Here is a 15,754-nt window from a genome sequence, read left to right as displayed (position 1 = left end):
GTAGTAAAAATCCTGGTGAGAAGATGAAGACCACTCTCATTTTGGTGTTTATATGATTTCATGGGTTCACTTATCTTATTCATTTTAACATGTTTTGTGCATAAACCATGGGCACACCTGTGGGTAATGTGAACTGAGATGTGTGAAGATTCTTCACACTGCAGCATCTATACAGTGCAGAGGAAATATCAAGTGAGTCTCAAACTTATGGTTCTTTTTAAGAAAAAAGTATAGTGTAAGGAGCATAGTTGTATACTATTCATGGCACATCAACTCTTACATCTTAGAAAATGTCAAAGAATATACTTATTGGTTCATTGGCATTATTTTAGTTAACAATACTGAACCCCATTCCACATACATTTATAAAAGTCTGGCTCATTCTACTTTATATAGACACATTACTCCAATGAATAAATAGACAACAGGTTCTTTCCTTTTGTAATTTCTTAAATGTTTAGAATAAAACCTTTTATATCAGGAACATTTTGAAAGCATACTCTTCCAATATTTTAGTTGCATATTATTTTTATTCTGATTATTACCAAACAATAATTATTATATTTTTCTACTTCATATATTCTTAGATAAATTCATTCACAATATAGAATGATTATTGTCCAGATCTTAGGGAAACAGTGGAGTAAGGCAGAGCAGGTGTTCTGAGCTCTAAAGAATGTTTATATAAAAAAAAAAAAAGAACATGAGAAAAAATGTCCAACTATGGTTTTAACCCCAAATGATAGAAGGGATAAAGAGAGGAAGAACATAAGGAGCCATGGGGCAAACAGCCTATTGAAGCAGTGTGTTTAGGATAAATGAGTGAGAGGAGGAACACATGATGCAAGTGGTTTATATCTAAGTAGGAATGAAGATCATAAGAGGAAAACAGGGCCAAAAGTAGTGAGGTACTAACTCGGGTGCATCAGTAGAAGATGGAGGCAGAGAATGCTAGAGTTTCTCTGTGCTGAATTACGGAAGGCCTCTGAAGAGCCACAGACCTCCCATCCCTACACCAGAGCCAAGCCCAGCATTTCAGCATTATGCCTCCTTGACCTTCGTTGCTATACTCAGATACCTGGTTACAGCAACAAGAACCTTTACACTAAGCCACAAAGTACCCAGCATGAGCCCTAGGAGAAAGAGGAAGACATCAAGCATGTACTGCTCATGCCATGGCTGCTGGAAAGCATATGGCTTGAGATGTGCTGCACCCCCTGTCTGCAAGATATGATCTATCCAGCCCAAAAGCCTCTGGGCAGGGGTCAGTGGGTGGGAGTGCCTGATAATCTTGGAGGCCATTGCTGCAGACTTGTACCTGTAGACATAGACAGAGAAAGGCTGTTACCTATTTGCTGTGCCAGTACTTAAATCTTAAATCATGAACACACAAACATACAAGCCCATATTTTCTCCCCCCCCCAATTTCTCTCTCTCTCTCTCTCTCTCTCTCTCTCTCTCTCTCTCTCTCTCACACACACACACACACACACACACACACACTTCTTGTCCATATTCATAGCTCAGCTATATACCAAATCTGTTGGCAAACCCTTACCATTATTACTCAAGGTCCATCAGAAAGTTCCCATGGCATAGTAGATGGCCCCCACCAAACCAATTCAGATGTGGAGAGTTCAATGCAATTGGTTAAAAGAGTGTATATATATATATATATATATATATATATATATATATATATATATATGCAAAGATTTTAAAAGGAGAAAGGAAGTTGAGAGGATGCTGTTTGAGGGAGTTCTGGGAAGAGGTGGAGGAGAAAGTAACCTGGAATTGATCAAAATACATCTATGTAAACAAAAAACCCTCAAGGATACATACAAAAATCATTTTTAAAAGTTCAATATAAAAGAAAAACCTACACAGAAGGACTATAACTAATTTGTGAAGAGAGAATATTTAGACAGAGAAATAAGTAGTCATTAGAGGGAGGGAACTTAATGAGAGAAAGGATGGGGATGGGAACAGGGTGGGGGAGATCAGATGTAAGGACATCTCAGAAGAGAGGACTAGGGGAATGAACCAAGACAACTGATAGAAACAGATGCAGAGACCAATACACATACATTAGATCAAGCTGGATGGGTCGTGTAGAAGAGTTTGGGGAAGCATTAAATGACCCTGAGGCAACAGGGATTCCAAAGGAAGACCAAAAGTGTTAGCTATTTTGGACCCTTTGGGGCTCCCAGAGACTGAATCACCAATCAAAGAGCATACATGACCTGGACCTAGTCCCCTGCCACACACATCACACACATATGTAGCAGATGTGTGGCTTGGTCTTCATACAGAACTCCCAACAACTGGAGAGGGGCTGTTCATGACTGTTGCCTGCTTATAGACTCTGTTCCCCTAATTGGTCTGCCTTATCTGACTTCAGCAGGGAGGATGCGCCTAGTTCTGCAGTGACTTGATGTGCCAGGGTGTGTTTGTTGGTGAGGGGGCCAGTCCCCTTTTCAAAGGAGAAGGGAGTGGGTTGGGAGAAGGCGCTATGTCAGAAGTGGACTGGAAGAAAGGGATTGCGATCAGGATGTAAAATGAATGAATGAATTAATTAATTAATGGCAACACAAATTGTTAACTACTAGAGCTGCTTGACCCTATGACCTTCAGTGTTGGCTGCCTGTTGGATTCTAGAAACAAGATAGGATATAAAAAAGCCAGTAGAAGTTGAGAAAGTGAATTGGGCTAGCAGTATGAGAGGAGAAGGCAGTTGGTGTAGAAGATGTATTGTTAAGAGACAGTTGAGCCAGAAGAAGCAGAGCTGAGTAGATAGACTAGAACAGTTATTATAGTTTGGAGCTGCTAGTACTGGGAAAACTGGGAGAAGAGACTTGTTTAAGCAGAGGGAAACTGAAGGAAGAACAGTGGTTAGAAGAAGCCTTTGAAGGGGCTGGGCTGGAAACTGGGAGCATTGTTCACAGGAAGTTAAGAAAAGTGCTCACTGTTTATACAAAAGAAAAAAACACATTTTATACCCTATAGCACAGAGAGAATGAGTAAATTGAATACTGTGAACAGATGTAAGAGATGTATATATGATTGAAGCCATTAGGACATTGAAACCTGAATATTTACCCTTGTTGAGTTGTTAAGTCATAGTGCTGAATGGGCAAGAGCTATGTGGGTCTCCAAACTCCTGTTCCTGCCCTACTTGTGCTAGATTTGTAAAATCTTCCTTTATAGCAGAACTGCCCTGTGTCCTAGGAACAGAATAAAATTGATACATACTGCTTCTTCATGTTGTGTGCTCTCTATATGCTACTGTTGGAAACACAATACCAATTCAGGTGATGGAGAGATGTCAAAGAGAAAGTCCTCAGGGAGATTAGTCATAATAACATGTAAATATCTTGAAGCAGAGGATTGCCAGGTCAGTCATCAATGGGAGGAGAGGCCTTTGTCCTGTGAAGGTTTTCTGCCCCAGTTAGGGGAATGCCAGAGCCAGGAAATGGAAGTGGGTGGATTGATGAGGAAGGGGGAAGGGGAGGGGATAGGGAATTTTTAGAGTGGAAACTAGGAAAGAGGATAACATTTGAAATGTAAATAAAGAAAATATCTAATAAAAAAGAACATTTTATGAAAATAAATTTAAATAAAACATGTAAATATCCTGTCCTGGTTCAACTGGAATTCTACTATAGGTACCCAAAATGTGAGAGGTCATGAAGGTACTTTGTAGAAAAGAAACCATCATACAACCATAGACAGAAGCATTTTTTCAGTACTTTACCTAAAATTAGGATTAATGGCAAAGGAAAAGCAGGGCCTTCAAGTACCACACACTTATTATAACACAACTACAAAATTCTAGTTTCACTGGAAAACAGACAACACAGATCCCTGTGTCAGGCCTGCATTCAGTCTTACGGACCACAACCCAGAAAGCTGCATACCTCTTGTCTTCTATGATTTTTTTCATGGTGAGCGCAAATGACTCTGCCTTGAGCGTCTGTAGCTGAATAGAAACACCAAGGTTCTTTGCTTCTACTCGGACCATGTTTTCAGGTTGGTCAAAAAAAAATGGAATCCCCACCATGGGTACTCCATGATGGACAGCCTCCATCACACTGTTCATCCCTCCATGAGTGACAAACAGACGAATGCTAGGGTGAGCTGTTGCAAAAGATAGAGAGATGGTCCAAGATTTCACTATGGAAGCGTCAGATACTAGGTAAAGCAGCAGACTCAAGAAATACCCATGTGCTGCAGAGAATGGACATTGGTTTTGCTTTTGATATTTGCAATGTTCCAGGGTATTGTGTCTAACCTTCCCTTTGCAGAGAAATGCTTTACTTCAATCCAAATACACCCAGCTACAAGGAGAGTGACAAGCCAGACATGTTTTCTGTCCTCCTATTCACCCTTGTCCCTTCCAATGATGCTTTTCTCTTCTCTTTTGTCACCTCTACAATCTCTTGCTTTCCATACCTGCTCTCTTATAAAGCTTATATTCTGTTTGCTATCTCCTCTGCTTCAAGGAAAGCAAAGGGGGATGGTAAGCCAAACACTTCTAGATATATAGGTCTTGTCTGTTGCAACATCTTGAAAGCAATCAAATATATCTTATGATCATATAGAAATTATCCCAAACTATACCTCACACAAAATCTACCCACGTTCCCTGGAAAGTGAGCCTTTTTCCTATGTCCTCAAACCCCCAATGGTCATGTATGTGTCTGAGTTTTCAGCCTGTAGCTGACAACCAAGATGCGTCTACATGTTTACATTCATATTTGTGTTTTATAATCGCTGAAGTATATTCATGTCTCTGTGATAATGGTGCTAACAAATAGTGCCAACTGCCCCCAGAAAGTAGTTATAGTTCACATATTGTTCAAGATGGTGTTATATTAATCCTATTCTGCTACGCTCTCCGGTAGAGTCAGCTGGACAAGCCGAAAGGCTTAAAAGTCACTCATGAGGCAAAAGAGTTTCAAGGAAGCTCTCCCCCTGGAGTCTAGCGTTCTCTACCCATACATTAATTTTTCATTCCCGTGTTCCATTACCGCATTAGTCTAGTGTATGGATCCACGTGCTCTCTTTCAGTATTTTCCTATTATAAGTGCTTTTTAAAATTGAATTCTGACATGGCTAAAGCCTTCTGCAGTGTTCCAACAGTCCTAGAACGTCCTTGACCAAGATCAAGGGCTTGGAATTCAGTAAGACTGTAAAAGCTAAGTCACTCCCTTATACAGGAATTTACCATCACTAAGGAAGAAGAAAGTTTCAGACCAAAGGAGAAACCAGAAACTATAGCAGAGTTACACCCATACACATGTATTTAAAATGGCCTAAGGGGAAGGTGGACTATACAAGATACTAAAATAGGAACTATGGCAAGGGCTCGAAGCCCTTGACCCTGGCTTCTAAGATTAGTGAATCTTAGGTGGAGCCCTTGTTGATCCCAGCTGTTATCAATGTATTCTATCCCATGTGGTTACTGTTAGACCTTTTGTGTTTGCATTCCTCTGTTTTATGTAAGATTCTGGTTACCTCAATTGTACCTTGCGAATTTGTCACCCAACTTCCTTATTGTCCTCTGCATAAAAGGTCTAATGCTCAATTCTAAAATTACACTCAGATTCCACACGACCTCTCCTGTGTGTGTCTGTTTGTCATTCATCCACGCTTTGCCCACCCGCGTCGAGAGACCCGTTCCACGCAGACACAGGGACCAAGAGGGTCTGCGGCACTATTCAATCTCAGATACTGTTACATCAAGGCAATGTCACTGATCATATCTAATTACAGATATGAGACCTGTCTGAGTTGGGAAAAAAATAAGGAAGTTGCTGCTATAGCCAGACTAGACTGCAGCCTGGTTCCTTCAAGAAGCTGTTATCATTCAAAAGCTGTGATTGCCTGCCTCCTGGAGATAAATCTTTACCTATCAGAAGACTTCTCTTCTGCCAGTCCAAGTGTTCAGACATCAGATATCCATCATGTGAATGGAAGGAAAGTAACAGGTCGAAGAGGAGCTTACCTAGAAGGTCAGTCTGTGGAAGCCAATCCATGATTTTGACATTTGGGGCCAAACTGACATCTTTGGGCCAATGAGAAGTCTTACATGTCCATAGCACCCCTTGAGGGAGGTGAGCAAAGGCACTGTTCATCTCCTTAATAATTTCCTTGGACTGAATCATGCTCACTATAGAGCCCAGGGCCACAAGGACAAAACCTGAGTCTCCAAACTGAGAGATAAAATTCTCCAAGTCCTAGAAGAATCATAGAGGGAAGAAGGAAAAGGAGGTGGTTTGTAAAGGCCAAAGCAGCATGACACGAAAGCAGGCTGGGTGTTAAATAAATCTTTGCTTCAGTTGATTATGTCCTATATGATAAAAGTCCTTCCATAGGCCCTGTTCAGATGTGCCATGTGTACCGTGTTCATGGTTACTGCTTTTATTAGCAGACATCTCTTCACCATGAAGTCTTATAAAATGTGTAGCCTGTGGTTTTACTGACAGAAGTATATTTCCAAAATTTCCCAGCTTATTTTGGGTCACAATGTTAGGTACAAAACTCAAACTCAGTCACTTAGTGTGCTGGTGATGGGTCTCCAAAAAGTCACACATAAACATAGAATTTGAGGGGAGGTGGCTTTGGGGACTTCTCTATTGTCCAAGAAATCACTGTCTCTGTATCATAACATGGGGTTACATAGGTTGGTGCTCAAGTGTTTCATATGCCAACCCCCAATATTAATGTTGTAAATATCTGAGTTCTCTGCCTTTAGTTGACAACCAAGATATGTCTAAATACGTGTAAATATACATATACATATGCATATACACAAGATTTATTTCAGTGACTAATTTCTGTTGCTTAAAGTATAACCTTGGGAGTAACCTAATTGTTAAGAGTAGTTCTCTGTTTAAAAAGTTGAGATCCCTGCAAACGTTTTTTTTTTTAATATCAATTGCATTATTTTATAAGTAGGCAACAAATATGTAATAGAATACACAAGATTCCTTCACCAGCTTCGTTATCATCTGGTTTTCTTTTTTGTCTTTGGTAACAGAGCAATAATAGACTCATAGAATGGGTTGAGAAGGATTCCTCCCTGTACAACTGCCATGGATTTATAGAGGAACTGCCATTGATTTTTAAGTGTTTCACCTAATTTGCCAGTTAATCTATGTCATATTAGACTTTCTTGATGAAAGATTTTGTTTGGCATTTCCAACCTAATATAATCTTACAAGTTTCAGATGTTTTATTTCTCTCAAGTCCAGGTTTGTAAACAGATAGCATTAGGAATTTGTCCATTCCTGTAGGTCACCTAATTTGATGATACATGTTTCTGTGGCTCCCTTAGAATCTTTTGATTTGTTTTGTTTTTGTTTTTGTTGTTGTTGTTGTTGTTTGTTTTTTTTTTTTTTTGATACAGGGTTTCTCTGTGTAAGACTGGCTGTCCTGAAACTCACTCTGTAGACCAGGCTGGCCTGGAACTCAGAAATCTGCCTGCCTCTGCCTCTCGAGTGCTGGGATTAAAGGCGTGTGGGTGCCAGGCATGGTGGTGCATGCCTTTAATCTGAGCACTCAGGAGGCAGAGGCAGGTGGATTCTTGAGTTCAAAGCCAGCCTGGTCTATAAAGTGAGTTCCAGGACAGCCAGAGCTATACAGAGAAACCCTGTCTCGAAAAACATAAATAAATAAATAAATAAAATGGGCAATTTTTCACTTTAGGATTTAGTTACTTGATTGTTCTTTCTTATTCATTTTCTCAATGACTCTAGTGGTTTGCAGTATACTATTCTCTTTTGTTCAGTTGATTCCAATGCTTTAATATTCATTTTTCAATAATCTTTGCTGTGATTTCTAAGCCTCTCCTTTCTAAGAGTAAAAGGTTCCATATAGTAAAAGGTTATATTATCGATCTCCATTGCCTTGTCTGCACCAAAAGAGATAATGACAGCCAAAAAGGATGTACAGAATTGTTTATATTGCATTTTATTATCCCAATGTGTTTTTCCCTTTCTCCTTGATATACAGTATTTTCAAATGTTCCTCTTGATTTTCCCCCTTTGTCTCATTGACTGTTTTAGAGCATGTTGTCTATTTTTATATATTTTTGATTTCTATATCATCCCACTGTGATATGAGATTTTTGCACTAATTCAAGATTTTGAAATTTACTGGGGTTGTTATCATCTGACGGTGTTCTAATGCACAAACCAAGGATTTTGTTTTGTGAATTAGAGAAGGATATGTACCCTGTTCTTACTGGAAAAGATCCTTGAGCTAGAGAGATGGCTCAGTATCTAAAAGAACTTGATGTTCTTATAGAGGACCACAGTAAAGTTTCCAGTAAAGCACATAGCAGGTCACAGCCCTCTGTAACTCTAGCTCCAGGGAATCTGGTGCCCTCTTCTGGTCACTTCTGGACCCAAGCACACCTATGTCTCACGCACAGGCATATATGCAGGACAAAAACTTAAGAAATATAAAATTATTTTAAAAATAAATTTAAAGAATACTCTATATATTTCTAAGAGTTCTGATTAGCTTATCGTGTTGATGGAGATGATAATGGATATGGAAACTCTTCTCATTCTATAAAGCCAGAATTTAAGTCTTAAGTTATTATCTACTACTTCTTTAAATTGTTTACATTTTCTTCATATTTTTATTTCATATTTGTTGTACATATGGTGTATTTCTTACATATTCTCTGTGAATTACCCATTTCACATATTTTAAATAATGTAATTGTAAAGTTTGATAAACTCAAAATTTCCAATAGTTAAATGCAGTCTTTAATCTTCTGCGAAAGGTTCAATACAAAGTCTGCTTCTTATATCAACAAACACAACTGTCTATTTTGCTTCTAACATGATCTTTAAAGAACCATGTGGTCAAATACCCTACAGAGTAAATTCCATACTGCTTTGTCAGGCATTCTTTCAAAACATTTCTCCCCGTTCTTCTCTTTGACAACTATTTCATCTCTCTGCGTGGCAGTATCTGATCCACCTGTGTGTGTGTGTGTGTATGTACATATATCTGTGTGTGCATGTGTTTATATACATGTAAATAAATATGTTTCTGTGTGTCTGTGTGTGTTTGGGTGTTTGTGTCTCTGTGTGTGTAATCAAATTTCAATCGGAAATATCAATACTAACTAAAAGAGTCATTCTACCCAATCCAGGACTACAGAGGGACAAAAATAATTCATAGTTATTATCATATAACTAGGTATTCAATATCAGCCTGGGGCATTCTGACACTGTACTTACACAGACATAAAAGTGTAGGCTGCAAATATCTCCCTTACCTTGAGGCACTTCCTTTCAGGACATCTCTGACAAGTGACAACCCCTACCTGAGTATTGTAGGTCTCTGAATAAAATATAAAGTGAGAGCTAATTTGTCACTTACTTGGGGTATTGGCTGAACAGGTTTGTCCAGTAAACCTCCCACATAGACTGTGTTGGGAAACAGGGGACGAGCAAAATCCAAAGCAAAGTCAGAGTTGACAAACCACAGCTCAGCTTTCAGTAGAAGGTCAGACAACACTGGCTGAGAGCCTTCCACAAAATGCTCCTGGATAGTGCTGTCATACTGAGAAAGGATTTCCCTTTGCTTCATGGAGAAATCAAGGAACATCAGAAAGTTCTTCACTCGGCCCCAGAAGTCCATTTGGTCAGTTAGACCAGAACCATACACTGGAGCATAGGACAAGGGGGCGCTTGGTAACCCAAAGTCCATATAGCTAAATTGAAAGGGAAGAAAGGACACAAATCGTTTCCCAAGCTTTTCAACAATTAGCAAAGAACAGAGATCCATTGAATCAAGAAGTACTAGGTCAAAGTTCTCATTTTTTAAGAAGTCCATGATGTCCTTTCTGCTTAATAATTGACTGCATAAGTCCCCAAAGTATTGATGGATCTTTAGAAGGGTGTGATGTTTGGACCTGTAATAAATAAACACACAAATAAATTAAAACACAAAAAATATTTTAATAAGCTTTTACACACTATATGGAATGCTACTATGCTTAATTCCCAAAGGATATTTTGTATGTTTTTACACAATTTATTATTCAACATTAGATATAGGATTCTCAGTTATGGATAGTACTAAACATTCACTAATGATATTTGTAGGGTATGAAAAGATATGAATATAAAAGTTGAACAAGCTCAGGAAAGATGACAATTTTCTCTCTGGTGACTCTCTAAGGCAGGTCCACTCAGGTCCACCCAGAAGTGGCAGAGCAGCTGGAACAGGATTCTATGGGCCGACATCTGCACCCAGGAGGTGGGGCTTTTCCTAGTCCTTTGTGCACTGGTCTTGCCAGGAAGGAGCTGGTCTCCCAGACACAGGCTTACTGACTCACAGGGGAAACAATCTGTAGCCAGAGACAGCAAGAACATCTTACACCAGAAAATACAAGATAGCAAAAGGCAAATGTAAGTATCTTACCAATAGAAACCAAGACGTCTTGGCATTATCAGAACCCAGTACTCCTGCTACAGTGAGTCCTGGGTACACCGACACACCGGAAAAGGAAGATTCAGATTTAACATCATATCTCATAATTCTGGTAGAGGGTTTTAAGGACATTAATACATCCCATAAATAAATACAGGAGAATGCAGCTGAACACATAGAAGCCCTTAAAGAGGAAACACAAAAATCCCTTAAAGAATTACAGGAAAACACAACCAAACAGGTGACGGAATTGAACAAAACCATTCAGGATCTAAACAAAAAAGGAGAAACAATAAAGAAATCACAAAGGGAGACAATTCTGGACATAGAAACCTAGGAAAAAAATCAGGAGCCATAAATGCAAGCATCACCAAAAGAATACAAGAGATGGAAGAGAGAATCTCAGGTGCAAAAGATTCCATAAAAAAGATTGACACAACATCAAAGAAAAGGCAAAAAGAACCGAAGCTAAATCATTCAGGAAATTCAGGACAAAATGAGAAGACCAAATCTAAGGATAATAGGTATAGATGAGAATGAAGATTTTCAACTTAAAGGAGCAGTAAATATCTTCAACAAAATTATAAAAGAAAACTTCCCTAACCTAAAGAAAGAGAGGCCCATGAACATACAAGAACGCTACAGAACTCCAAATAGACTGCACCAGAAAGAAATTCTTCCCAACGCATGATAATCAAAACATCAAATGCACTAAACAAAGAAAGAATACTAAAAGCAGTAAGGGAAAAGGGTCAAGTAACATATAAAGGCTGACCTATCAGAAGTATACCTGACTACTCCCCAGAGTCTATGAAAGCCTGAATATCCTGGACAAATGTCATACAAACCATAAGAGAACAGAAATGCCAGTCCAGGCCTATACCCAGCATACTCTTAATTACCATAGATGGAGAAACCAAGGTATTCCATTGTAGCCTCCCACAGCCTGAAGCAGGCTGGTACAAACCTTGTGGCCACTGAGGTGGGGCCACCTGCAGTGCAGCTTTCTGACTTGGCTGGCTCCTTTTTGAAGTGACAACTGCCCTGCTCTTCTGCTACCTGCCAAGAGGCTGAACCTGTCTTCCTGAGAGATTCCTGAATAAGCAACCAGCCTGGCCACTGAGTGCTGGCAGAATGGCTCCAGACACCAAGAGTGGACTGGGGGTGGGGTAGGGATGGGCCTTCCCCCTTAAATGCACGGTCTCTTAGTAAACTCATGGGTCTTGAACAGAATTGTGTCTTTGTCTTCATTAATTTCTCTCAAAGTCTAAGTCTCTTTCAGCCCCAGTCTGCCTCCCAGGTGTACCTGGTTCATGTAGGCCATGGGCCGGCATACAACATTCCATGACAAAACCACATTTACAACATATCTTTCCATGAATCCAGCCCTTCAAAGGATCATAAAGGAGAAACTCCAACACAGGGAGGGGAAACTAAACCCTAGAAAAAGAAAGAAAGTAATCTTTCAACAAACCTAAAGGAAGATAGCCTCATGAATAGAATCCCAACTCTAACAACAAAAATAACAGGAAGCAACAATTTCTTTTCCATAATATCTCTTAATATCAATGGACTCAATTCTCCAATAAAATAGACATAGATGAACAGACTGGTTACGTAAACAAGACCCGCATTTTGCTGTATACAGGAAACCCACCTCATGGACAAAACAGACACTACCTCAGAGTAAAAGACTGGAAAACAATTTTTCAATCAAATGGTCCAAAGAAACAAGTTGGAATAGCTTGTTCTATTAGCCATTCTAATTTCGAATAAAATCAACTTGCAACCTAAAGTTATCAAATAACACAAGGAGGGACACTTCATACTCAACAAAGGTAAAATCTACCAAGATGAACTCTCAATTCTGAACATCTATGTAATATTTGATATTCAAGACAATCAATAGTATTACTGTGCTCGATGTATTAAATGCATTTAAATAATAAAAATATAAAGAAATAAAGAAATAGTTCTGCAGCTAGATAAACACAAGCCTGTAATTTCAACACTCTGGAAATGGAGACAGGAGGATCAAGAGTTTAAGGTCAGTCTTAGGATTGTGACTTTGAGGCCAGCAGTGCCTGAGCTAAATAAAATTGTGACTCACTTAGATAAAAATGATTTCTAATATGTTTTATGGAAAGAGGCTCTGTAGCCTGACTTATTGTTTTATTCTGTTTAAAGATAGACAATCATTAGTTTTACTTCCTATGGAAACCATATGGCTTTTCACAAAATAAAGTATGTTTTTTAATTAAAAGCAAAAAACACGTAGAAAGTTGTTTCCACACTCCTCCATTGCTGGTGGGATGGCAAGCTGGTACAACCACTCTGGAAATCAGTCTAGCCGTTCCTCAGAAAATTGGGCATAGTACCCGATGACCCAGCATATACCCAGAAGATGCTCCAACATATTATAAGGACACATGCTCCACTATGTAGACTTGGAAAGAACCCAAATGTCCTTCAACAGAGGAATGGATACAGAAAATGTGGTACATTCACACAATGGAGTACTACTCATCTATTAAAATGATGAATTCATGAAATTCTTAAGCAAATGGGTAGAACTAGAAAATATCATACTGAGAGAAGTAACCCAATTGCAAAAGAACACACATGGTACGCCCTCACAAATGGATATCCTCCAGATACATCCATTTGCCTAAGAATTTCATGAATTCATTGTTTTTAATTGCTGAGTAGTAATCCATTGTGTAAATGTACCACATTTTCTGTATCCATTCCTCTGTTGAGAAACATCTGGGTTCTTTTTAGCTTCTGGCTATTATAAATAAGGCTGCTATGAACATAGTGGAGCATGTGACCTTATTACAAGATGGAACATCTTCTGGGTATATGCTCAGGAGAGGAATTGCTGGATCTTCTGGTGGTACTATGTATAATTTTCTGAGGAACCACCAGACTAATTACCAGAGTGGTTGTACCAGCTTGCAATCTCACTGCAACCCTATAGGAGGAATAAAAATATGAACTAACCAGTACCACACAGAGCTGTATCTCTAGTTACATATGTAGCAGAGGATGGCCTAGTTGTCCATCAATGGGAGGAGTGGACCTTGGTATTGCAAAGATCATATGCCCCAGTACAGGGGAATGCTAGAGCCAGGAAACAGGAATGGGTGGGGTGAAGAGCAGGGTGGGGGTAGGAATAGGGGACTTTTGGGATAGCATTTGAAATGCAAATGAAGAAAATATCTAATAAAAGAATGCCTTAAAATATACAGAGGCACATATTCACATCCAGCCATTGGACTGAGCCTTGAATCCCTAATAGAGGAGTTAGAGAAGGTACTGAAGGACTTGAAGGGGTTTGTAACCCCATAAAAAGAACAAAAATATCAACCAACCAGACTCCACAGAACTCCCAGGGACTAAGCCATCAACAAAGGAGTGCACATTCCTACAGCTGCATATGTAGCAGAGGATGGTCTAGTTATGCATCAATGGAAGGAGAGGTCCTTGAACATATGAAGACTTGATAGATGCCCCAGTTTAGAGTAATTGAGGGCAGGGAGGTGTGAATGGGTGGGTGGGTGGAGGAAAACCCTCATAGAATCAAAGGGAGGGAAGATATGATAGGGTGTTTTCAGGAGGGAGGAAAACATTTGAAATGAAAATAAAGAAAATATCTGTAGTCTCCCCTCCCCCAGCCTGAAACCTGCTTGCTCAGGGGTGGAGCTTCCTGCTCATTCGTTCTGCCACGCCCACTGCTGGAACCTGTGGAGCCACACACGGGCACCTTTCTACTGGACCAGAGATTATTCGGCGGGAATCGGGTCCCCTCCCCCTTCCTTCATAACTGAGTGTCGCAACAGTAAAATTTGAGCTTTGATCAGAATAACCATCTTGGCTACATTTCTTTCTCTCGCCACCTAGCCCCTCTTCTCTTCCAGGTTTCCAAAATGCCTTTCCAGGCTAGAACCCAGGTTGTGGTCTGCTGGCCGGATACAACAATTGGCGAACCAACGCGGGACTGAGAAACGGCAAAGGATTTTTGGAAGAGACGCTGCTGGTTTGGAGCTCCATAAAATAAAGGATAAAGGAAATTCATACCGAAGAAGGTATGGGCTAAGCTGAGACAGCGTTAAACCCGAGCGCTGGTTCACTTAGGTTCAGCAGTGAGGAGCTGGGTAACAGGCGGTAGGCCGTAGCTCTCTGAAGCTACATGAGGCATGAGAAAAGAAAGGGTTTATTAAAAGGAATAGGCGGATTGCCCCAGTTAATAAAAAATGCATCATAAGGGAGGAAAATGTCCCAAAAAGCAGAGAGAAATTTCTCTCTGGGCCTTATAGCAGGAGTACTCTGTTCCCTTTTGTGTCTTGTCTAATGTCCGGTGCACCAATCTGTTCTCGTGTTCGATTCATGTATGTTCGTGTCCAGTCTGTATGAATGAATGTTCTATGTTTTATGTTGGATAATAAAGATTGTATAAAAAACTTTATCTGCAAAGCCGAGAGCTGCCACGTGTTTCAGCCAGGAATCAGACACATGGCGGGAGGGCCCCTGCTGGAAAAACTGTTCGTTTTAGGAAATAAGGGCGAGTGCACAGCCTCTTAGTTCCAGAGTAAAAAAGCTAATAAATGGTTCATGATTAATGTGTTTGACAATGGTAAAGTGTTTTTTATTCTATGATTGTAGCTACAAAACTTAATATTCTCTGATTGGTCTAAATATAACTGCTTCATTTGGTTCTTTTTTATTGAAAATGTGCTCTGCATGTCTTCACATTCAGCTCATAAGTTGTTGGTTAAGATTAATAATTGTTACACTGCTACAGATGGCTAGTGTTAAATTTGATAACTCAAGTTTAGAGTCCTTCCGACACGTGGCATAAAGCAGGCCAAGAGGCTGGGTCTCTAAAGATATTTCTAGTTTAGGTAATAATTAATGTGGTTCGTATCCTAAATAGTAAAATTTAAGATAAGATTTAAAGCAATGTCTTTTTATTAAAGCATTAAAGCTTGCTTTAATAGCTATTCATAGGTATTAATTGGCATCCAAACTTCGTAATATGATAGTAATGCTTCTAATATTTATTTTAAAGATAATAAATTGTTTTAAACTTGGGTTTTGCTTTCCCAAGGTTGTAGGTATTATCCTAACCTTGAACAAAAAACTTAAAAATTATGGTTAAAACTGCCATTGTTCCATTGACTGCAGCTTGCAGTTTGATTTCAAATTTAAGATCTTTAATTCACCTGTATACTGTAATTAAGATAATTACAAGAGTAATCATCTTATGAGAGCGCTCATACAGCTCACTTCATAC

At 39.4% G+C, this 15,754-nt stretch overlaps 1 protein-coding gene across 3 annotated transcripts in view; it reads right to left on the bottom strand.

The window, feature by feature from the left end:
* Positions 1–429: 429 nt before the first annotated feature.
* Ugt3a2 (UDP glycosyltransferases 3 family, polypeptide A2) overlaps positions 430–15,754 on the bottom strand; it is a 35,405-nt gene continuing 20,080 nt past the window's right edge. For 2 of the 3 annotated variants that reach the window (XM_006520049.1, XM_011245349.1), the window contains exons 3-6: positions 9,403–9,937; positions 6,008–6,239; positions 3,918–4,137; positions 430–1,318 (exon numbers count right to left, since the gene is read on the bottom strand). In XM_006520049.1, coding sequence (XP_006520112.1) covers positions 1,042–1,318; positions 3,918–4,137; positions 6,008–6,239; positions 9,403–9,937 — 1,264 coding nt within the window. In that variant the 3' untranslated portion in view covers positions 430–1,041. The remainder of the gene's footprint in view (positions 1,319–3,917; positions 4,138–6,007; positions 6,240–9,402; positions 9,938–15,754) is intronic. The other variant, NM_144845.3, reaches the window with a different exon arrangement.

Source organism: Mus musculus, chromosome 15 (genome assembly GCF_000001635.26).
Source record: "Mus musculus strain C57BL/6J chromosome 15, GRCm38.p6 C57BL/6J".
In the NCBI taxonomy this organism is placed as follows: Eukaryota; Metazoa; Chordata; class Mammalia; order Rodentia; family Muridae; genus Mus; species Mus musculus.
This window is presented reverse-complemented; position numbering and strand designations above follow the sequence as displayed.